Below are 25,266 nucleotides of genomic sequence, written 5' to 3'. Positions count from 1 at the left end.
AACATTTACACTGTCTCCAAGAGTGAAATAATATATTTGCAAAAAGGTTATATTGTATCACATTCACTTATGTGCCTACAAAAAATACTAGACGAATCCAGTAATGATAAGCGTGACAGCCTCCGCAGGTGGAATGTTTACACGTGTGGTCATTGACCTTAAAAGCAGCGGGACACAAACCGACCGGACACTTACCCTCAAAGAAAACACCATGACCCCCCGAGTACCAACTAAGCCCAACCCTCCTCAATAACTGCACGTGAATCCCTTCCAAGGTACATAGTGTGTCCTCCTCCTATATACAAGTGGCATGCAGCCACAGCTGGCACTATAGTATTTGGGGGGACATATAGGCTGCAAGTTACAATTGCGGATTTAAGCACAAAAGAGTTACTGAAGGATCGTTTGAGCTGACTGCTGTTGTGGGGACCCATGATAAGTTCCTCGAAAGGACAAGAAACATTTGCTTGTATAAGGACACATGTTGGTAAATTTCTCTTCTTCTTCTGCACTTTATAGTCACATACTGTACGATTGTTTCATAGTTGGAATTCTGTTTTTGGAGATTTTTACTTTTGCTGTGCTTTTTCGAGATGAGCCAATATGCCAGCCGGATCAGTGAAATTGCAAAGTATTAAAAAGCTCGGGCAGGAGAATCACAGCTATGAGATTACGGATGAAGGTACGTCAAATCCAGTCATCAAAGAGGATTTTATTTGAATCGCAATCAAATTGTAACACGTTTTCTATGTTTTTGCAGAACCAGCCGGCTCTTACATGTACGTATTATACTTGATTTTATGGTGTGCTTTTTCTTTTTTGTTTTACGTTTTGCTGCTGCTTTAAATGTTATTTTATTTGAACATACTGCGCGAGGCGAGCTATTATAATAGGATCCGATGGTGTGCCGAGTTTCCAATATTTTGGCCCACTTATGTATCTGAAAATAGACCACTTAATATGATGCATTGCTTTTATACTCACTGCCAATTACACAATCAAAATACTGAGTATATTGTTCAATTAATATCTCTCGGATGGCATCGGTCTTTGTGAATCCCCCTTTTTTGGGTACAGCAACTGTATTGGTTCTCATGTTCACCTAATGACTTGATAGTGCATAATACTCTATACAATGTGAATGTCTCTGCTGCAATGACATAATGTTAAGTGCGGCAAGACCTTTTAAATAACTTACATTAGAATGAATAGAATTGCTAAAGTCGCTGTTGTTGATCAGATTATTTGCTTTGCATGTGTTTTGTTTCCATGCAGGACCATGTCAACTTCCAAGGAGATGCACAAGTGAGCAGAGCACTTTAACTAAGGCCCTGATATTTGATCTCGGTAATAATACGAAATAACATTGTTGTATTTTCTTGCAAACAGAGGACAGGAGAGCAAGGCGCAACCTGCAATTAGAGTTGGCTTCTTTCAGCTGGTAAAAACACGTTGCCATCCATAGTTTAGCTATTCAGTGCCGGTTGATGCAGCGCCCACTAATGCAAACGCCCTCCTCACTGCACATATCTAGTTCCATTTTGCCACATGCAAGGAAGTGCTGATGATGGTGGTGGGGAGCATATGCGCCGTGCTGCACGGCTCGGCCCAGCCCCTTATGCTGCTGGTGTTCGGCCTGCTTACCGACACGTTCATCGAGTACGACATTGAGCTGAATGAGCTGAGTGACGAGCGGAAGGAGTGCGTGAACAACACCATCCAGTGGAAGAACTACACCGACATATTCGTTGGCATGAACCAGTCACACTGGAACTCCGTCAACTATTCGGAGTGGGGAACCTTCACACCGTTGAGGGCCAGGCCATGTGGGTACGTTGGTGGTGGGAATCACGTGGCTGTCTCTTGGCCTTGTCCATGGCACATTTCATGCCTGCTTGCTGTCTTTCAGGATACTTGACATTGAATATGAAATGACCAAATTTGCCTTTTATTATGTTGGAATTGGAGCAGCCGTCTTCATTTTGGGATACTTTCAGGTTAGTAACTTAACCTTATGTGAGTACCATCTAGGTACGCGTTCAGATCAGCACAATTTGGTCTATTTTATTAAGCTCTAGGGCAGGGGTCCCCAAACGTTTTTCCTCTGAGGGCCACATAACCTTTCCCTTCTCTGATGGGGGGCTGGAGTGAGTTTGTAACAAGAAAAATGTGGCGAGTGCAGGGGTGCCTGAACATAATTATTTATTGGTAGGCCTGTCATGCTAACACATTTTTGCGGATGATATATTACCCAGAAACACACAATCACAATAAACGAATGTATCATTTGTTTGTTGTTGCTTTTTTACATTTGTTGCTGACATACTGATGTTAGAGCCAAATTTAGTGTACATCCTTTTGAAGTGCAATTATCTTTCAATTCTCAAGGAGATGTAACATTTGCATTGAAATGCAGAACAACAAAATATCTTGGATAAATAAATAAATACAAATTCAATCAAATTTAAAATAAATCAGACTCTATTAATTTTTTAACAACAATAACAAATGACATTCAACAAATATGAACACATGCACCACACACAGTACTATCTGTAGTGGCAGAGTAAAATGATCTCTTTATTTCCTTCCTTTCTGAACAATTTATTTTAATTTCCTATTTCTAAAATTCTGTCAGGAACATTAATTACTGAATATATATTTAACATTGATTCTTCAAAAGATAAATCACTCACACAATTATTTACTTGTCAGTGACCGTTCAACAGTGCACATTGCACACATTATATGTGCAAACATATATTTTTAAATAATTGCAGGGTTCCAATCATTTTAGTGGTAATGGTCATTTTCCTGTTAAAACATTTTCAAGGACCACATAAAACAGATGATTAAAAATATCACTTACCATAACTGCACTTCAACGTGCCGTGGCCGTTTGTGTTCAGAGTACTATTATGACAGTAACGACAGTGCAGTGTCATAACGTTTGCTATCCATCCATCCATCCATCCATTTTCTGAACCACTTTTCCTCACTATGGCCACAAAGTGCAATAAAGTTGTCATTAGTTGTAGTCTGCACATTAATGGACATCATGATCTGGCAATGAAACTTCACTTTGTGTTATCCGGCATCAGAGGGAGAGAGGCGCATCTGCAGTGGAGTCTTAGTGGTTAGTATTTACCTTAGCTTAGCCGCGTAGCCATCTAGGACAGCCCGGCTTTTGTTTACGTTGCCTGTGCCACCTACGGCGCCTGACAGACCGCACAACAATCTACGCAGGTCCCACTATCTAAGTGCGGTAAAATTTGTACTGTCCAGTTAAAAAGGAAAATGCACTGCACTGTGCTGCCATCACAATCCGGCCTCCCTCTGCCTGAAGCCGCTTTCCCCGAGGCGGAGCCACGACCAACGGGTTGGGTGACCGCTGAGGCAGCTTCAAGCTTCAATTGGAATAAAATGTCACGTTTTATGCGTGTATTAGTCTCAATTGTGTTGCCAGATTAAAAAAAATAAATCATAATGCATCTCTGGTATTGTTCAGGGGGTCGGGCCAAATGCGAAGGGGCCGTATCCGGCCCATGGGCCATAGTTTGGGAACCCCTGCTCTAGGGGTTCTATTGTCATGACCAGCATGAATCTGGTGCGGCGGGTACATAAATCTGTGAAGAGACGGGTTAGACAGTGTGTTGGTAATTTTTGCAAAAAGAAGGGGTTTACGCCGCTATAGGAGTGAACACAGCAGACCACAATCATGTCGCATCAAAGCGGCACCTCTCATGCCCTTTTAAGGCAGCACACTGGTCACGCACTGAACTGACAGTCTCGACATGATGGTGCGCAGACAACCCAATTTTTTTCAAGAAGAAATTGATTTGCTTGTCCGGGAGGTTGAAGCGTGCAATGTATGTTTATATGGAACTGCAAGTAGACTTACAATGGCAGATTATATAAATTGGCCTGGGAGGAGAAAAGAAATCTGGGCTGTGATGTGGGCAGCTGGAGACCCCCCAACCCCGTGCCATAATAATCCAAATCTGTCTGCCTAGACCTCGATCAAATTCACCAAAATCATGTTAGACCAGCTGCGCCAGTATTTAGACATGGTCTAAGTAAGTAAGTTTGGACCGACTTTCTGACACCAAATTGTCACTTGGCCGGGGCCATTGCCAAGGACACACCCTTGCTTACCGCAGACCGGGTCTACCCAATAGGCAAACACAACTTGGACACTTACTCTTGGACAAAAATCAGGATACACCAGCAGATTCACCATCTATGAAAATAGTGCCCTAGCTCTCTTCCACCCTTGGTCAAATGTAAAAATAGTAAATCAAACCTAGAAGAGCATGATTCCACATATATTGTCATGATTCATTTTGGAAGTCAGATTTATGTGTGTGTGTGCGTGTGTGGGGGTGTGGGTGTGTGTGTGTGTGAGAAAAGAAACTGAAACAACAGGGAAATTTACAAACCCAGAAAAAAATTTGAATGCTATGTAGTCTTTTTTTGCGCTTTGTCCCTCTTGTGCTCTCTGCTGTCTTCCACTCAACAGCCTTATGTCTGACAGATCTCACTATGGGTGACTGCTGCCGCCAAGCAGATCCAGCTCATAAGGAAAATCTACTTCAGCAAAGTGATGAGGATGGAGATTGGCTGGTTTGACTGCACCTCGGTGGGCGAGCTCAATACGCGTATGTCCGAGTGAGTTGGACGCAGTGGAAAGCTAGTTATCTCACTGTGGTAGTCAAATCGGCGCATGCTGACGGCATCATGTCATATCCTTGACAACACAGTGACATCAACAAGATCAATGACGCCATTGCGGACCAAGTCGCCATTTTTATGCAGCGTTTCACCACCTTTGTGTGCGGCTTCTGCATCGGCTTTGTGAAAGGATGGAAGTTAACGCTTGTGATTGTGGCAGCAAGTCCACTAATTGGCATCGGAGCTGGCCTCATGGCTCTGGTGAGACTCTCCGCCTTAACGTGCTCTTATAAAGACTTGTTTCTTCTTATTGTACCATGTCGGTTTCTCCTGAAAGTGGAAGTCAACCCAAACATATTTTTTTCAGGAATATGATCTATGCAAGCCCACTAGTTGAAACAAGGCATTTTGATAAATATTGTGTTTGTGGAATATGAGTTAATCCACCAGTTTTTAGCCATCTCTGGGGGCGGCCATTTTGTCACTTCTGTCAACTGAAAATGACATCACAATTACTCAGGGCTCAGGTAACGGCCAATCACGACTGACCTATTTTCTGAAGCTGACCCGTGATTGTTTGTTACCTGATGTCATTTTCAGGCGGCAGAAGTGACAAAATGGCCGCCCCCTGAGATGGCTAAAAAGGGGTGGATTTTGCTGCTTAACTCATATTCCACAAACCTAATAATAATCAGAAGGTCGTGTTTTAACTAGTGGGCCTGCTAGGAACATATTCTTGAAAATAACATGTTTGTGTTGATTTCCACTTTAAGGAATGAATCACACGTGTTCAGTCAAACTATTTTCATTTTTTGTCGCTGTTACCACCATTCTGCATGCACACTCTGCAATGGGAACACAAAGATCTGAGTTGACCTTTCCAAAGTGTACTGTATTGAACTGAAATGTAGCGCAGCACTTGGTGGAAATGCGGATTCTTGAGAAAGGCTTGGCCTGACATCACATCACTTCTTTGCTTATACTTTGGGTCCAGTTTGTGGCTAAGCTGACTGGCATGGAGCTGCAGGCCTACGCTAAAGCTGGAGCCATTGCAGACGAAGTCCTCTCCTCAATCAGAACGGTGTCTGCTTTTGGCGGAGAGAAAAAAGAAGTGCAACGGTATGTGCTGAACAAAAATATAAATGCAACAATTTTTTGGGTCACACGTTTTATGAGCTGAACTAAAAAAAAAACCAAGACATTCCATGTACAAAAAAGGCCAATTTCTATCAGTATTTCTATCCTATCTACAATCATCATCATCATAATCGTCATCATCATCATCATCATCATCAAAATGATATGTTTTATTTGTAAGTGCCTTTTGAGACCATCAAGGACACTGCACACCAATAAAATAATAGTAAAAATTTAATTAAACAGAATGATTCTATAACAAATCAAACTAGTGTAATTATAGTGAGTTGGTGATGTCGAATGGGTGGGTTTTGAAGATCTGAGGGTGCGAACTGGAGTCGTGATGTGGAGGAGGTCAGACAGGTATGGAGTGGCAAGGTTATGAATGGCCTTGAAGTTGTAAAGGGGCAGTTTTAATTGAATTCGAAATTTGACTGGGAGCAAATGAATTTGCTGTAGGACGGGGTGATGCAATTTGATGGAAAGGTGTTTTTTTTTGTGATGATACATACGTCAAGGTTGAGAGCGTGGAGTCAGTGTATCTTACGCAGGTTATGTTACTGAAATGTGAATGGAATGGCAGTGTGCTGCCGAGGATAACACAGGCAGACCCTTAACCAGGGGCAGGGGGAAACTAGGGAATGATCAACTGAGATGGAGAAATTGTCAGCGTTGGATAATTTAGCTTTTGTACCAACAAGGAAAACTTCTGCTTTGTCACCGTTTAGTGTCATGAAGTTAGACGTAAACCAGGCATTGATTTCTAATAAACAGGAGGTGATGGAAGAGGGAGGAAGGGAAATGCTGGGTTTGTAGGAGCCATGAAACAGCGCAAGAGGATATTACATTTATGGAAAATGTTGGGGGTGAAGTGGATGATGAAAAGCAGAGACCCCAGCACAGAGCTCTGAAGTGACTTTGAAATGGACTTTAGCTGGATGAATTGAGTGTGATCTTTGAGGTATGAATGGAATTTAACGAGGGCTGTGAGGAGAGGATCAAGTTGGCAGGTGTTAGCGGGCAATTCTCCTTTGCTGAGATCCATCCGCCTCACGGGCGTGGCATACTAAGATGCCGATAAGACAGCATAACTATTACACAGGTGTGCCTTGCAGTGCCCACAATAAAAGGTCATTTTAAAATGTTCAGTTTTACAGTACTGGAGTAATTCAGGGGGGAGTCACAAAACAAGTCAGTATCTGTTGTGGCCACCAGTTGTCTCACGTAGTACGACACAAATTTAAAACACTTTAGCCTTCACATAGCATCGATCAGGTTTTTGATTGTAGCCTGAATGTTGCTCCACTCCTCTTCATTGGCTGTGCAAAGTTGTCAGTTATCGGTGGGAGCTGGAACACTGTGTCGCATATGCTGAACCGGAGCATCCCAAACATGCTCAATGGGTGAAATTTCCAGTGAGCATACTTGCCACGCAAGAACTCTCACATTTTCAACTGCAGGGATTGTGTACAGATCCTCGCAACATGGGGCCAACCCGGCCATGCTTTATCATGTTGCAATATGAGGTGAGCGTCGCTGTAAAACCGTAAACAGCAATTCTCAAACGACTGTTTGACCTTTTCAATTTTAATTTTAGCTATTTCATTTTCGTGAACTATAATAACCTCCGTGCCCCGGCCTGTGATTAGTTGGCAGCCAGTCCAGCCCACCTCACGCCTAGGTCAGCAGGGAAAGTTATCCATTTCACCTCCGTTATGTCCCTTAAGATGTTTAGAAGCTTCATGGATGGATGTTAGGTGTTAAGTTGTGAAGTAAAGTGCGGTTGTTCCCTCCAGGTATGACAAGAATCTTGTGTCAGCACAGCGCTGGGGCATCAGAAAGGGTTTGATCATGGGATTTTTCACTGGATACATGTGGTTGATTATCTTCCTGTGCTACGGCCTGGCTTTCTGGTATGGCTCCAGTCTTGTGGTGGACACTGAGGAATACTCACCAGGGACACTTCTGCAGGTAATACCTCACCCATGTCAACATATGAGAATTATGCAGCATGCGACCATTTTTAATAGTCACCTCCACCCTGAAGTAGGTATGCAATGAAATGAACATTCTTGGTTGAAACCAAAATGAGGGACCCGAGGCCAAAAACTATTATTCAATGCGATGTCTTGGCACTTAGGGGCATATTCACCCGTCGGCGCTAAAGTCAATTCCTTATGTGCATATCTTGCACCCGTTCAAGATGCGGTAATTCTTCCAGCTAGGCTTCTGACACACCCACCAAACGTAACCTAGAAATATATGCAACCATCAAAGAGGCATAATTCGGTGAAGTTTGCGGTTGGCTCTCATTTCCATAATGTGGAATTTTCAAGAGATAAGTGAGCATTCCACTTCCAGAGATCTATTTTGAAAATATGGCACACTTTGTGAAATGATCTTGCGTCGTGGACCCGGAAGTTATTGCCAGCGACGTGTGCGTGGGTCATTAACAGGCTACTTTGATGGTGCGTGCATGGCACACAAAGACAAACAACCATTTACTCACAATCATACCTAGGGGCAATTCAATAAATAAATCAAATAAAGCAATGTAGTTAGAATACTGTGCTCATAACAGAAAGCTTAGTAGGTGGTGCGAATTGAGAGTTGAGCAGGTTGGCAAAGCAACGCACTGAGCATGTGGTGTTTCAAATACCCCCGGCCAAAAATAACTTATAACTATAATTGATGGGCCATTACTACAATGACTGTGTGATCACTGCTTCAACTGCAAATCCAAAGCAGCATGTGGAAATGCTCCTCACAATTGAAGAAAAAAGTCCACTGGCGCTGATCCTTTTTTTCACCATAATATGATACAATGCCGACGTTCTGACGTCATGGTAATGTTATGTAGTAGGGACACAAATTCAGCCTTTGGACAGCCGTTGAGCGTATATGGGACAGGTATGTCAACCCCCAACACACACACACACGCACACACCGCCGCACACCCACAGACGCACACACACACTCCCGTTCCAGCTACACGTCAGCACGAATCAGTCGAGTTGGTCATTGACAGTCATTAGCTCGCTGTCAACTGCTGTGAAATAGACTAAAAACATGCAATATGATGTTTTTCTTTGAGAGGTGCTCGGCTAGACCTTAGCACAGCCTCCGCAGTGCGAGGCTAAAAGTCTGTGGAAGCGAGCACGGACGGAATTGTTAGCGTTACACCCTGATGTCCACTTTCTCCACCTAGAGTACGTACATTTCATAAAGGTGCGTAACTGACACAATTAAGTCGATGGGAGAATGTGCGCAGCCCCAAAAGTGCGTAGTACGGTGCCTTTTCTGATTCACACAAAATCAATGAGGCCTTAATGAAAGTAGACGGTCTTTGGTTAATGTTAATATTTGTGTATTGTTTTTGTGTTGTCCAGAGGTGGGCATATTACTAAAGTTTGCCGATCTGTCATTTGTCATCCGGTGGCAGCCTGGGTACGGTCAGTCCGTCATGTTCTTCTAACCATTCCGTAAACATCAAATGTCCGCCAGTCCGCCTATTGTCAATCTGGGAAAAAAAAGCTACGACTGATGAAACATCGATCCATCCATCCATCCATCCATCCATGATCTGAACCGATTTGATTAAAGTGGTAATGTTTTGCTTACCTGAACTAGAATCCCATGTCACATTGTTCTGAAGGTACAATCCATGTGGATTAATATGCTTCCTAGTCCTAGCAAACCGAAATAAAAGTAAACCAAATACGTTGAGGGCGTTTATGGCGGTGCGATTCAATTGAAGTCAATGCAGTTCACTCGGGCCGGCGCGGTTGCATGCGGCACGGCTCGGATGATTCATTTGGAGCAATGGGATGCGGAGTGAAGCACCGAAAAGCCGCCCATTCGTTGCGTATAAAACAAATGAACTTTTTTCCCTCTTCGCCTCGTGGCAGCCAATCTGCGTCGGGGCATACTACGTCACACACAGCCACACAGCGTCCTGTACACTCGGCGGGTTTTGTGTGTTGAGTTAAAATGGAGGAAAATATTATCGTTGCCGTTTGTGGTCATCCCGCGCGGCCAGCTACCACTACCGGGGACAAGAAAAAAAGAGACCAGGCTTGGAGAACCGTGAGCGAGGAGCTTGGTGTACCTGGTACATTTTTACTTTCTTTCTTTTGTTTTTTACAGCTGTTTACCAAGATAGCATTATTGTTGGCATCAGCACAGTGTCGGCCACTTGATTGCGATGTTGAAAAATGCTGTCATCGTCTACTACCAAGCGAAGCCTGTAATAGCAAACAGCTTGTAAAGACATTAATGTTGAAACAAAACACCAACACATTATCATAATAAGGTATTCTCTCTTACTCATATTTACTAGAGCTAGTGACACTTTATTTGAAGAACATGATGAGCCATTTAAAATTAATCAATAATCAGATTACTTTTAGTGAGTCAATTCATGTTAATTCATGAATTGAAACATTATGGACTTGTAATGGGGAATTAATATAATATAATGAATTTATATAATGAAATATAAAAAGTAATACTTATGAATAGTTTTTGCCCTATATTTTTGCTGCGCTGCTCATTAAAAAAAAAAACCCTCTCCTATTACTGGCCCTCAAGGGGAATGGATAAAACATTCAGCCACAAAAGTTGCCCATCCCTGTAATGGGTCATTACATTTCCCCTAAGGTCTTGTTAAATTTTAATATCTGCTACAGTACGATGATGAGGTTTGCTTTTTACTTGGAAAAACGGTAGCAGCAGTGATATATACCCTTAAAGTCTTCATCTTACGCAGACACTTTAAGCAATTGGTATCGGACACACTATTTCAAAAATGAAATTCATCATTATTTTCACTTTGCATATATTTTTGCAGCGCTCCTACGATTACAATACCTTGTCGGGCCTTTTTGCCTTGCCAGGTATTCTTTGGTGTTCTGATAGCAGCCATGAACTTGGGACAGGCATCGCCATGTCTGGAAGCATTTGCCGCAGGCCGTGGAGCTGCCACTATCATCTTTGAAACCATTGAAAGAGTGAGAAATGTTTGGTGGTCTAATACTGACAGCCATTAAAGTTGATCTAATGTGGCTTTAACAAGGCTTTTTTTTTTACTTTACCAGGAGCCTGAGATTGACTGTTTATCTGAGGCAGGTTACAAACTTGAAAGAGTCAAAGGCGACATTGAATTTCACAATGTGACCTTCCACTACCCTTCCAGGCCAGAAGTTAAGGTATTTAACTCTTTCTTTTTAATAACATTTATACTGATGAAGGGACACTGCTGACTGTGTGGCCGTGGCATCTTCTTCTCAGATCTTGGACCGGCTCAGTGTCATAGTGAAGTCAGGCGAGACCACAGCCTTTGTTGGGTCGAGCGGCGCCGGGAAAAGCACAGCTGTCCAACTCATTCAGCGCTTCTATGACCCCAAAGAGGGCATGGTAGGATCAAGACATATTCATAACCAGATTCTGTATCTGCTATTGATGCATCCAGGGACCGAAGATTGCCTTTCTCTTCACCTTTCTTCATGTCATTTTGAAAATAACTACCTCCTGAGGATGATAAACTGTTTCATTATTCTGCCAACTGGTCCGAATAGACTCATTTTTCCACCTCACTTTTATAATGCACCCTGCTTCTGCAGAGGAAAGTAGCCTCTTGTTTGAATCTATCATGCTCGTGTGTGTGTGTGGGAGGGGTATCATAGGGGCAAAAAAAAAAAAAATGCATTAGAGCAGCAATGTACTTTAGCACCATCATCCAGCAATTTTAGCTCAACTAGCTGCTGTCTGTGTCTCAGGTGACCCTGGACGGTCATGACATCCGCGGGCTGAACATCCAATGGCTGCGCTCGCTCATCGGCATCGTGGAGCAGGAGCCGGTGCTGTTCGCCACCACCATTGCCGAGAATATACGCTATGGTCGACCTGGCGTCTCAATGGATGACATCATCACTGCCACCAAAGAGGCGAACGCATACAACTTCATAATGGACCTGCCACAGGTGGAGATCCCCAAAAAACCATTCGGAGGACTTGCATTATGTTAAAACCTTATTTGCTGTGATTTCACAGAAATTCGACACCCTGGTGGGGGAGGGTGGAGGTCAGATGAGTGGCGGTCAGAAGCAGCGTATTGCAATTGCCCGGGCACTGGTCAGGAACCCTCGCATCCTGCTGCTTGACATGGCCACCTCTGCCTTGGACAACGAAAGTGAGGCTGTGGTACAGGAGGCCTTAGATAACGTACGTCTATGCTCAATTCAATGTATGTCTCTTCGTGGTACCAGTTTGCAAGAATAGTACCCTACTACTTTGACATAAAAAAGAACCAACAGTGTGTGGAAGTGGTTGCTGATTAATTGTCTCTCTTCAATCAAGTGGTTCAAAAGGGAGCGCACACTCTAACAAGCAGCGGTGTCATAGATTCAGTTTCAGCTAGTTTGTGGTTTAAAGAACAACAACAGAACGTCAGCTGTAGGAATCCCAGCTACATCCAAGCAAACATCTACGAGCAACTCCTTCAGATGGCATTATTCTGCTCAATACGACGAGATCGGCATCAAATTAATAGGATCGCAAATTTTTCCCATCATTGCTCTAGAAACTTTGGTCAACTGTCGATTTGCAATAGAGATTAGACGAAAACAAAAATATTCAATAGAAATGGCGCTCTACTGTTAGTTGGAGTGCGGCCACTTTTACCGGTACTACTTCAGTATTACTACAAATAAGAATGATCAATACGTGAGTGTTGTTGTGTGCCGTTAAATTTAGCTCAGAGAATAAATGTGAGGAACATGCTAATTCTACATTTTTAATCTGGACGGTTTGATTAGGAGAAGTTGCATTGTTAAAAATAGGAATACAGTACACTGAACTCATTAATTGCTGTACAAAGTCAACAAAATATCGATATAATAATATATATATATATATAATATAATAAAATAATGCAATCAAGTGTAACAATTTTAGTTTGTGCTTCTGGTGATTGAGGCTGATTTCTTCACCACCGCAGCTTTCTTCCCCCCCTATAAATGCATTTTTTGATCATTGATGCTGAAGGTGCGCATGGGACGGACCACCATCTCCATCGCCCATCGGCTGTCCACTATAAAGAACGCTGACGTGATTGTGGGCTTTGAGCATGGCCAGGCAGTGGAGAGGGGCAAGCACAGCGAGCTACTAGACAGGAAAGGCGTCTACTTCACCCTTGTCACCTTACAGAGCCAAGGGGACAAGGCCCTCAATGAGAAGGCTCGACAAAGTGGGTTCGACACGTACTGATTCCCAGAAACATGTTTTACTTCTCTTCAACAATCCCTCTCACTCTCAGTGGCTGAAAATGAAGACGAACCCGAGAAGCGCAGCCTGTCCAGAGCCGGCAGCTACCGGTCCAGCATGAGGTACCGCAACAAAACCACTTGTCCAAATCGCATACCAATTAGCTTGTTCAGGTATAAAACGAAGCTGGAGTCGATCCCATCCCAACCAACTTTGGATGTGAGATGGGGGACTGACACATAGAGCGCCATTCATAATCAATATTTGAGATTTGAACACACATCCGAACCCATTCTTCTTGTTGCGAGGCACTGGTTCTAATTAACCACTGTGTCTTATCCAACTTCACAATACTGACTGTGCATCTAAATTGGAAAATGACCTCTTCTTAGCGCAAAAGTCACTGTAGTTAGCACAGTGCTTCTCATTTCCTGTTTCGGCACACCCAGGAAGAAGCAAAAATTTCGCGCCCCAACTCTCCTCCGCAACGATAAATTGTACCATTGGTCCATCATATTTTCATAAGGATACTTCTGCATAACATTGTATCGAAAACAAAAAAGAAAAAAGAAATGTAGATCAACTTAATGCAAAGAATAACTTTAACATTGTTTTTTTTAGTCTGTAGCATAAAAGATCTGATGCACATCAATTTGCCTGAAATTAAAATAAATAAGTAAATAAATGAGACTGCCATTGCTGCCTAATGTAGTGGATGTGCAATTACTCATTATTCCAGTACAGTATATATATATATAAAAAAAATAAATAAAAAAAAGCACATCCCCCCCGGCATTGCACCGCACCCTCCCAGGGACCCTGCCCCACTGTTTGAGAAGGACTGAGTTAGCAAGATTACGTATAAGCTACATGACTGATTTGCGGGAAGCTTTGTGGAAGGGTGGCACATGTGCCTGTGAGAAGCCATTACATTGTGGTGCGGATAAGGGAAATGATTTTCTTTTCCCCGTATGAGTTGTGTTTGCTTCTACCCCAGAATGCAAATAATACTCATCGAAGTGGAACGTTTGTGATTATTCTTCATGAACCAGAAAGTAACCCGTTAATTAACAAAATATGGCGCTGCGTGATTATTTTTACTTTTATTTGGGGAATTAAGTTTTCCTTTTTTGCTCTGTCACTTTGGCTTTAGTGGGTTTGGTTTTGGTGTTGACTTTTGAGCGAAGTGGCTTGTCAACAAGGACACAGATCCCTGTTGATTTGTTTGGCTGTGGATTTGAAATAAAAGGTCTCTACTACCTTGTTGTAATCAGAGTGCACGCTGCTGATAGTGCTGCTCACTACAATGGGCGTAGACAACCAAACACAAATGCACCTCAATACATTTGAACTTTTTTACACTTCAACCTCAGCTGAGGTCAGCAGAAAGCCTCATTCAAATGCCTCATAAAAACGAAACAGCATAGGAGGTTCAATAAAATGTGTACCCATTAACACTTAATTGTTTTGGGCCTATGCACGCTTGTTTAATAGAGCCTCCATCCGCCAGAGATCCCGATCCCAGCTATCTAACCTGATTCCAGAATCTTCTGCTTCCATTGCCGGAGAGCTGGGCCCCAGCGCCTATGCTGTGTCTCAAGCAGACATCTCCAAGGTGGGTACATGGGTGGGTGTGATGGCCTCCGATTAAACGTGGGTGAAGGGCCGTTTATGCATTTGCTTTTCTCCACAACTATCAGCTTTGTTCCATTTCTCCACATTGTAATGCTGAATATTCAGAATGCCATTCAAGAGGAGGAGGAGGAGGAGGACCCAGTGGAGCCAGCCCCAGTCGCCAGGATCTTGAAGTACAACCTGCCCGAGTGGCCTTACATGCTATTTGGATCTTTGGGGGCAGCTGTGAACGGAGGAGTCAACCCTGTCTACTCACTTCTATTCAGCCAAATATTGGCGGTGAGGTTGCAGTTCGTTTACTGTCATTGCCCTCTGCTGCACGGTTAGAATGATGGAATAATTTCTAGAGGGCAAAAAGGCAAGTAGTCAGTTGTTTGTCGTTTGTGTGTGTGCAGACTTTCTCAGTTACAGATCCCGTAGCTCAAAGAAAGGAGATTGATAGCATCTGCCTGTTCTTCGTCATGGTGGGCGTTGTCTCTTTCTTCACTCAAATGCTGCAGGTAAAAAAAAACAGTCGACTTCACGAAACTGATTGCTTTGAGTGTGTCTTCAACTTCAAGGCTGGGAAAAATCATACAAGACCAAAAGTAACATCGATGAGCCAGAATTTCCCCTTGAGCTGCTGGTCTCTCATGTTTTTTTAATTCAAAATTAATTATTGTTTCTTATTGCAAATAGTCTTGGGACATAAATCTAAGAAATCAGGCGTTTGAGTTTTAGACCCCTTACTTGCCCATGAATCTTCATTCTTGATCTCCCAAAGGCAAGTTGGAAAATGAATTAAGAATAAGAATAAGAAGACCTTTATTGATCCCACAGTGGGGAAATTTTCATCGTTACAGCAGCAAAGATATAGGTCACACAGAGACGGCGGCATAGTGTAGCCGTTAATGTATAATTGGAATTGCTTCCAAATTTGGGGGAACAGTTCCTGTCTGACTGTCCCAATGCACAATGCAAGGTTCATGCAGTGCGGAAGAACCAAACATATTAAGCCAGGCCCTCTATTCCAACCTTAGTTATGATTACTTACTGATCCCACAAAATTTTCTGGGATGAATGGACAAAAATTACCATAGACACACTCCAAAATCTATTCCAAACTCCATATTTTCATGTGTAAAGCCTGAGGTCTCTTTTTTTATTTTTATTTATTTATTTTTTTTAGTTAATTTGTTTTTTGGTGCATCTTCAGGGCTATGCATTCTCAAAGTCTGGAGAGCTGCTCACCCGCAGATTACGTCGCCTGGGCTTTCATGCCATGCTTGGCCAGGAGATTGGCTGGTTTGATGATCACAAAAACAGCCCCGGAGCTCTGACCACACGACTGGCGACCGACGCCTCGCAAGTTCAAGGGGTGAGGCATGGACAAACAAACACACAAAGACAAACAGAGAAATCTCGGCCTAATTAATTACTGTTATTGTACAAGATAGGAGTCACGCATACAATCGTCATACTACAAAAGTGGCAAAAGGCTAAATGATTTGCATACTGTGGAACCCTTCAGGTTGAGCACAATCCAATCCAATCTTGTATGGCTTTTAAAACCTTCTACGAAAAAACATCATCAAAATACAACAGTATTCACGAGTGTAACAATAACTGCATCAAACCTGTGACCCACTGTCGTCAACAAATATATATGTAAACTTTGTGACTTCTTCAGTTTGTGTTCGACTTGGGGTGTAACTTGGTCAAGGAATCTGTGTGTCATCAGTTCAGAAAACTTTATCCTAGAATTTTAAAGGCTTGTCTATGTACTTTTCAATAAATTCCATCCTCACATACCTGTTCTTCTTGCTAACGAGTGGTTTGCATCTTCTGGTGTAGCTTCCTTACTTTTGTTCTTTAAGTCTGCAAAGAGTACATGTGACACCTTCACTCCTGCTCGATGGAGGTTGCTTCTGTCCTCAACTGTTGTTATTTTCCTACATCTTAAAAATTGGCATCTGTTACTAAGTACACCAGTGGTTTATATCTTACTAGCTAGTACAACCGCACCATTTGATATGCCAAGACATTTGAAATGATTGTACTGTACTGGCTTGGGTTAATGTTTGTCCAATGGCTTAGATTTCTTTCCCCATCTATCAGCTTTGCAATTGCTTGTTTTCATCCATAAACGGATGTTCTCCACTTTATGTTGGTCACATCTCAAATGTATAAACGCAAAACCAAAATAAGCACAACTGAGTTTAGACCCTGCCCTATTTATTGTTTGTACAATTAATGTTATAAGGAGAGACTGCAACAAAACTGTCTGTCGGACTGTGTACTCCAAAAAAAAAAAACATTTTGTTGTCAGATCCAAATGTAAAGACCTGGAAATTAAAGCTGAAATGTTGACCTATTGTATCATATTGATGCTGCTAACCCTAACCCTAAACCATCTGTTGGTGCCAACTCCCAAATATTTTCAGTCTACATAAAAAAAAAATCAGGCTCTCTGTTCCAATACTTTTGGAGAGGAGTGTATAGTCAAGTCGAAGTTAAGTTGCAATAAAATGCCAATACAATAAGAAATGACTGACGAGACTGCACATCCTTCCTTCTTCAAAGGCCACTGGCTCCCAGATCGGGATGATAGTCAACTCTCTGACCAACATTGGGGTGGCCATCCTCATGTCCTTCTACTTCAGCTGGAAGCTCACGCTGCTCATCCTGTGCTTCCTGCCCTTCATCGCTCTGTCAGGTGGCTTCCAGGCCAAGATGCTCACTGGATTTGCCAAGCAAGACAAACAAGCTATGGAGGCTGCAGGACAGGTCAGCATCCAGTTAGCTCGATATGACAAATGGGGAATGATCTCTAAATGAAAAGTCACAACTTGCCAGTAATCCTGCTTCAGATACAGGTGACAACAGCTGAGTTACCTCCAGAGTTTCAGCATTGCTCCGTAACTTCTTTGCATATGTGGCTATGTGCTGCACTCACTGGGTGAGAAAGGCTCACGGCCAGACAACAAACTGAAAAGGCTGGCATGATGTTTGAAGCTTCATTGACACCCCCCACTGGGAAACAGAGAGAACGAGCAAAGATGATCCAAAGAAAAAATTGCCATCAGCCAAATTACTCTTAACTTCCGTTACATACTCATTGTACTTGTAAAGATGAAAGTTAAGCAAATTGCTGAAAATCAATCATATACTTCTCAATGATATATATCACACTTTCACCTCTTTTATGCACTTTGCAGATTTCAGGTGAAGCCCTCAATAACATTCGCACCATTGCCGGTCTTGGAAAGGAGCAGAATTTTTTGGACAAATATATTGCACAGCTGGATGCTCCGTACCAGGCAGCCCTGAAGAAAGCAAACGTCTACGGGGCTTGTTACGGTTTCGCCCAGTGTGTTGTCTTCTTGACCAACTCTGCCTCCTATCGCTTTGGGGGCTACTTGGTACGCCAAGAGGGACTCCATTTCAGCTTGGTGTTCAGGTGTGTGAAATAATGGGCACTATTTTCAAGCCTAGCGCAAAGCGCAGTCTAACTGTAAGAATGGGTGGAGTCTTCTTTCGTTTGGTATTTTGCTAGACTTTGCACAGGTAGAATTAGGCGTAATGCAGTGTTTGCGCCTTTGTAGGATGGAAGTACTTTTTTCCCAGCCAACCCTCATTTGCATCAAAATCAAGGCAGCTGGATGAGCAGTATACCGGCTTGACATTGAAAAATATTTACTTGGGTCCGTGTATGACATTGGCAGGTAAACTGAAAGATCTCCCCTTGGGGATGATGTACCGGTAGTTGGCCGTACATGTGATATGGGCAATTGGAGACCGCCTTGCACTACCGATCATGTTTCCTTTTGTGAACCCCTCGGTAGTGATGGGGGTTCTATTACAATATTTTTCAAATGAGAATGATAATAATGTGTTCAATGAATTGATTTCTACAATGATTCAGAGGGACTGTCCCATGCTGGTGTCATATTTAGGAATGAAATCCACCATACACATCCGTGGAGTGTCAAATTTGTCTGCTTGCACTTCAATCAAATACACCAAAATTGCGTTACACTGCCTGTGCCACGGGTTAGACTTGCTGTTTGCGAGTCTAAAATCTAGTCTACTTTTTGTAACCAAATTTTCAGATGCACGGAAGGAATGCCCAGGGAGGCGTTGCGCGTCTACTAAAATTCACAAACACGCTGAACCATTACTCCGGCGCAAATGTGATGATATGCCCGTTTTTACACCAAGCGCAGACTACTTTCTATTACCAAATTGTTGCATGAGTCGGCGGGGAGGCAACTCTGCAATGGAACACCCAGAGAGGCGTAACACGGCCCCAAACACGGTGGACTTTACTTGCACTGGCATAAAAATGAAATTACGTCCACTTTTACTCCAAGCGAATGGGTGCCAGTCTACCAAAACAGGGCTCAAAGAGTCACCTTTGAAAAAAATAATGATAAAAAATGATGGATAAACCATCCCAGATGTTTCCAATATTGAGCTGTGTCTCAATTGGAGGAGCAGAGGATTTCAGGGCAGGCACAATCGCTAAAAAAATACCGAAAAAACAAACATCTCTTTAAAGCTGCAAAGCTATCTTCAGCTTCATTGAATTAATCAATACTTAATTGCCACGAAAAGAGGAGACAAAGGAGGTCTCAACCGTTTTATGTTCTCTGAGAGGCAACTCACTATCCTAAGCTGGAAAGCCCTGAATTCTTCCTTTCTTCGTGGAAAATGAGCACTTGTTTCATCTTGTGCAGGGTCATTTCTGCCATCGTGACAAGTGGCACAGCCCTGGGCAGAGCCTCCTCCTACACCCCTGACTATGCCAAAGCCAAGATTTCAGCTGCACGCTTCTTCCAGCTGCTGGACCGAGTGCCCAATATTAGCGTCTACAGTGACAAGGGACATAAATGGGTATGTTGGCACACATTCAGATGTGCTGTAATGAAAAAAAATCCTCATTTATAGTTTTAACTTAGTTATTTTATTGTATTGCAATGGTATGGGTTTCCAACATAATTCTCAGTTTTTGACACTGCCAGAGAAGTATTCATTTATCAATGTCTAATTAGGTATTTAATAGTGTGGAACTTCGCTGCACCTTGCTTCCCTTTATTAAGACACATGAGATGGGCAACATATTAGAAACACCTCTTAATATGATACAGTGCAGCTCTCAAATGTTACATGCTCTGTCATTACATGCACACATTTTCTGAAAAGTCCCAGAGGCTGCAACACCAAAGCAAGAACCATCAACAAAAAACATCCACAAAGACCAAAGGACACCGCTAACAAGTTAGAGACAACGTTTTTAAGAAGTATAAGTCAGAGTTGGGTTAAAAAACGCAAATGTTTGATGATTCCAAGGAGCACCATCAAATCCATCGTTATCATTTACAGAGCAGTCCTCACTCACAGCGACAGTCTTAAATACTGCACATCCAAGTTTGTTGTATTAAAACAATCCTGCGAACAAATTGCGATCAGAGTAATACCCTGCCCTATCGTGTTTTCGCCAATGGCAGAGGTAAAACTACATACACTCTTAAATGATCCTCTTGCAGACAATGTCAACTGTATTTGTATCAAACCAAGTGCTGTATAGTGGAGACCTCTATACTTCTAAAACAAAACTAAACATTTGCACCGCTTTGTTTGCCACACCCCCACCCTTCTCTACCAGGATAACTTCAAAGGGAACATTGAGTTCATTGACTGCAAGTTCACTTACCCGACCCGACCAGACATCCAGGTCCTCAACGGGTTGAATGTGGCAGTGAAGCCCGGCCAGACGTTGGCCTTCGTGGGTAGCAGCGGCTGTGGAAAGAGCACCAGCGTGCAGCTTCTGGAAAGGTTTTATGACCCCGACAAGGGCAGAGTGGTGAGGTGGACACTGCTAAATGCTGTGCATGATCACTGCTTTCACAATATTGAAATGCACACTTTACTACACAAACTGAAGAAAGATTTTTTTTTTTCATTTTTGCCACAAGCTCTCATGTATTACATACACATCGTCCAATGTAATTAGATTGGAATAATAATCCACTTATGGATACAATCAGTTAATAGGTCAGCGATATAGTAGTACCTGTACACTAAAAATACATTATATTTCTCATCACTGTCGTGGGAAAAACACGTACATCTCCAATTTTGTCATTTAAAAAAAAATGTTCACGTTCATGTGATGTCTGTAACGCGGGAACCCCATTAACGTAAACATTTTAAAAATGGGCATAAGTGTTTTTCACAGGACAGCGATGATATAGTATAACCAAAATGTGCTTATTGTCCATTTACATTGTTATAAATGCAACAGCTTGCATGTCAAAGTCCAGCAATTGAAAAAAAATCAATTGGAAATGTTTTTTTCTACTTTTTGTTGGTCAACTGTTACTACTGTAAATCATGTGCACAACAAGGGCCTGGTAGTGTTTCTGTAGTTTACCCGACAAAAGTGAGGTCGAAAATTATGGCAGTCAGCATGAAATAGTCGAAGCAGATGATGGTGATAACCTTTCAGAAAATGTCAAACATGTCGCTTTGGTATAAATCTCAAGATGTCATTGAGAAACCTGTCAGACAAGGACAGCTGGACATTTAACATCCCGGGCGTTTCAAGTATTTCCAAATGTCAGATTCTTGCTCACCTTTAAGTCAGAAAATTTTGCTGTGTTTGTCGCGGGGGCGCTTATCTCGATAGGAGGTTGACTAGCGCCAGAGAGAAATCATGCCAAGATCTAAAAGGTCTTAATGGAGCTGGAAGTGCCTTGGGAACTCATTGTCCTGATTCGGGGAGATTCAGAGGAGAAATCACACAGTTAGAAGGGACGTTAGGTTAAAGCTCATTAAGTAGATTGTATGTCTACTCTTTGATTATAACACTGCCTCCAACTAATGGTAAAATCAATTGTATTTTGCAGCTGATTGATGGTCGAGACTCGACTCTCATCAACGTGCCTTTCCTGCGATCCAAGATTGGCATTGTGTCCCAGGAGCCAATCTTGTTTGACTGCAGCATCTTGGAGAACATCAAGTATGGTGACAACTCACGGAACATCAGCATGGACGAAGTCATATCAGCTGCCAAAAAATCGCAGCTTCATGAATTTGTCATGTCACTACCTGAGGTGGGTTCATGTTTGCAGAAACTGTGGCCTTATAAGGATGGTTGGAGCAAAGAGTATAGAGGCTAAACATGGATTAGTTTGTTTGAATGTTAAGGCGGATCAGTTAGCAAGGGATAGCAAATCAGAAGGCGGAAAAATAAAGGCAGAAATAATAAGGTCGCTCAATCGATGACAGAAAGGAAGCCCTTACGCCGTAACTCGAGTATCTACACAAAGAGGTTTCGGTTTTCATCAGTTTGGTTATGCATTTATTTTTTATTTTTGGTTAATTTTTATTATCTCACACCATTCACACATTATTAAAAAGTTTAAAAATTGATCAACACCGGACCATCACTGAGAAAACGGTTCTGAGTGTAAACCATTGCAAGCTTGACAGTACAATGAAGAAAATAGACAAAAATCTAATCTCTTTCAAATGAAATTCAAATGCAACAAAATATTCAAACATTAAGACCTCTGATCTGTTTGATTTCTAAATATTTCTTTTTATGTAAATAGTAGAGGTGATATAAAGAATGGATTCTTAGATGCATGGTGATGCATATGTAAGCAATTCTGATTCAATAATAATTCAGTAACAATGCTGACAGAGAAAACGTTGAATCTGGAAGTGTTCGCTGTTCAAGTAAGCAATAGGTCTCTGCCTTCTCAACAATGTCCATATTTTTGACACAATGCAACCATTTAATGTTGCTATATTGATGGTATTTTGAGTACATATGTCGGTGCACTCTCAACAAAAAACACTCAAGTCGCAACCTGGCCGAGAGCGGAGCAGACGCATCTCATACTCTGGGCAATGACTTTGTGTCAGAAAGGGGGCAATATGTAGCCACATCTGGGTCTCGTAACTCCCCGGGTTCCGACGCAAGTTGCAATACCTTAATCAAGGGGCATATCATTACAAAAAATGTGGGGAATGTAATGTAAATTGTGCAACATCATGATAGTTTTTCCAAGATCCCAGTGTATGTCGGTAAGTTGAGAAGTTGTGACAACAATGCTCACCAGAAAACCGAATACATGCTACGATGCATTCTGCCCATATAGTCAACCATGGAAGCCTGTTTACAAGGGGACACCTTCAATTGAGCTCAGGTTTTTGTGGTAAACGTTATCAGAATTATACACAACAGAGGCATTTCATTAACTGAAGAATGAAGACCATGCTTTGCATATTGACCTCAATGTATGATTTTCCTGCTCAGAAATACAACACAAACGTGGGTGCCCAGGGTTCTCAGTTATCTCGTGGTCAGAAGCAGCGCATTGCCATCGCTAGGGCAATCATACGCGATCCCAAGATCCTGCTCCTGGATGAAGCCACCTCAGCACTGGACACAGAGAGTGAGAAGGCAAGTTGCAAATTGAAAAAAAAATGAAACTGCATTCTACATAGCTGCTTGATATTCTCTGGTGGCAGCCAGCAAGAAGAGCTGTTCATCGTGGGCATACTTAGCATTATAATTCTTCCTCACGGCTGATAGCGACCTTGTATACATTTATACATGTTGTGGATCTGCCAATGTAGGCACTGAAGCTGTGGGCTCTCAGTAATCAAGTTGTGATTGTGAAATTGTTATTGTTATGCCGCTTGCATGTCAATGATTTCTCTCCCCTGTGTGACTTTGTGTACTCGCCTTGCCCGCCACAGACGGTGCAAGCGGCTCTGGACAAAGCCAGAGAGGGCAGGACCTGCATCGTTATCGCCCACCGCCTGTCCACCATTCAGAACTCCGACATCATCGCTGTCATGTCCCGAGGCTACGTGATTGAGAAGGGAACACATGACCATCTCATGGCCCTCAAGGGCGCTTACTACAAGCTGGTCACCACCGGCGCGCCAATCAGCTAACGGTTCCAAGAGTGGAAACAATTGGAAACGTGAGATGAGCTGAGAATTATTGTCTGAGGTGACGAGGCCAAGTCTGACTGAACACCAAAACGTAACTTGAATCTTTTCACTTTTACAGTATTTATTTGTGTGGAAAAACCCTGTTACTCTCCGAGGGTTTGGTGAGCTCTTTTGAGACTACTGCTATCTTATGTTTGGTTTGGTGTTACCGCTATGTAACAAGTGAGTTAGTCACATGGGAAATATCCATGCACACTACTACACCACTACAAAACATCTGTTTTTTTTGTTTCTGTTTTTTATTTTTTGTTTAGGCATTAGCTAGTTCAGGGCCACATGGAAGTTGGAGTCTATCTCAGCTAATTTATGGTGAGATGTGGGTACACTTAGGACTGTGGTGACAGTGAATGGGAAATGAAGGTTAGCTATGTGAACCCTAATGACCACATAATTCGTTCAACAAAGATATTCTGTTTGGAAACTAATATAATCATCCCTTTAGTGAATTTCTACTTTGTGATACAGAAATATGCCATTCCATCAACATGTTACGCAATACATAAGTAGCTCAAAAACAAAGACCTCAATGCTGTATGCCACAACATATGGTAATAGCATCAAAAGGTAAAAAACCCCATGAAACTGTAAGTGCAACAAAGTATATTGTCAGGAGTGTAAAGCACAGATGTTAAATAGAAAAAAATGTATAAATAAGACACAATATCAGATAAAATACTTTGTATAAGCCTTTTTATAAAGTTTATCATCAGAGATGTATTACGGTAATTTAACAATATGTGTAAAATATTGCTGCATCATACTGAAAGCTTTTTGTAATATTTTGGTAACATCTGTTTTAGCTACACAAGAGTAGCAAATAAAATATGAACATCAAAATAACATTGTTAAATGAATACCTCTCTGAAACACAACTTATGAGTGAGAATTATTGTTGTATATCTGAACTTTTGATACTGCAAATTTTCAATGTCCTTGAAGTGCATGTGTGCCAAATGTTAGCCAATGGTTGCATCAAAATACAGGTCTTGTTTGTTTGATGCTGGTGTTTGTTTTAAAAAAAAAGCCTTTACATGGAAATGAAATAAAATCAGTCTTGTCTGTAGCCTGTGTTAGTTACTCTGTCATGGCCGATATATTTAAAAAAAGAAATAAATAACACAGTAAGCGCATAGCTGGACAAACACGCGCGTCTCTAAATTATTCAATTATCATTAAAAAAAAAATTGAAACCAATATTTTAGCAACTCAGATACCTGTCAGTCAAAATAAAGTGTTAATGTTTTACAGCAAGCTGTGGCAAATGACAGGTAACACTGAGAGATTTCAATTTAAAGAAGACTCCGACATTATCTTTCACATATTCAAACTAAAGCACGTATAAGCAGTTGGCTGGCGTAACATGACTACTTCAGGAGTCAGATATTTAACCCAGTCGAGAATACGTGACCTTCCGATTCTCGATTGCACGCTTAGCGGTTTGATGCTGTCTGGAGTGCAGATGTCAGAGACACTCTATCAGTTAGTGGTAATATGTGATCAGGCCACACTGACCTCTGGGAAATTGAGTCTTTAATCGTGACATCT

The 25,266-nt window shown here is 42.0% G+C and overlaps 1 protein-coding gene across 1 annotated transcript; it reads left to right on the top strand.

The window, feature by feature from the left end:
• The first annotated feature begins 291 nt into the window (after nt 1-291).
• Nucleotides 292-24,784, top strand: LOC147153434 (bile salt export pump-like). Its single transcript, XM_086029706.1, has 29 exons — nt 292-487; nt 594-682; nt 761-779; nt 1,276-1,305; nt 1,390-1,441; nt 1,535-1,830; nt 1,910-1,997; nt 4,535-4,668; nt 4,761-4,932; nt 5,666-5,790; nt 7,605-7,779; nt 10,704-10,817; nt 10,905-11,015; nt 11,098-11,223; nt 11,586-11,789; nt 11,860-12,030; nt 12,853-13,054; nt 13,124-13,193; nt 14,566-14,686; nt 14,812-14,985; nt 15,102-15,206; nt 15,902-16,063; nt 17,269-17,472; nt 17,904-18,145; nt 19,425-19,581; nt 20,354-20,551; nt 21,597-21,803; nt 23,015-23,161; nt 23,461-24,784. Exons 2-29 carry the CDS (start codon nt 604-606, stop codon nt 23,659-23,661), a joined length of 4,086 nt encoding a protein of 1,361 aa, XP_085885832.1. The 5' UTR covers nt 292-487; nt 594-603; the 3' UTR covers nt 23,662-24,784.
• The last annotated feature ends 482 nt before the right edge of the window (nt 24,785-25,266 follow it).

Source organism: Filicampus tigris, chromosome 1 (genome assembly GCF_054856515.1).
Source record: "Filicampus tigris isolate MCC_2025a chromosome 1, RoL_Ftig_1.0, whole genome shotgun sequence".
Taxonomy (NCBI): domain Eukaryota; kingdom Metazoa; phylum Chordata; class Actinopteri; order Syngnathiformes; family Syngnathidae; genus Filicampus; species Filicampus tigris.
This window is presented reverse-complemented; position numbering and strand designations above follow the sequence as displayed.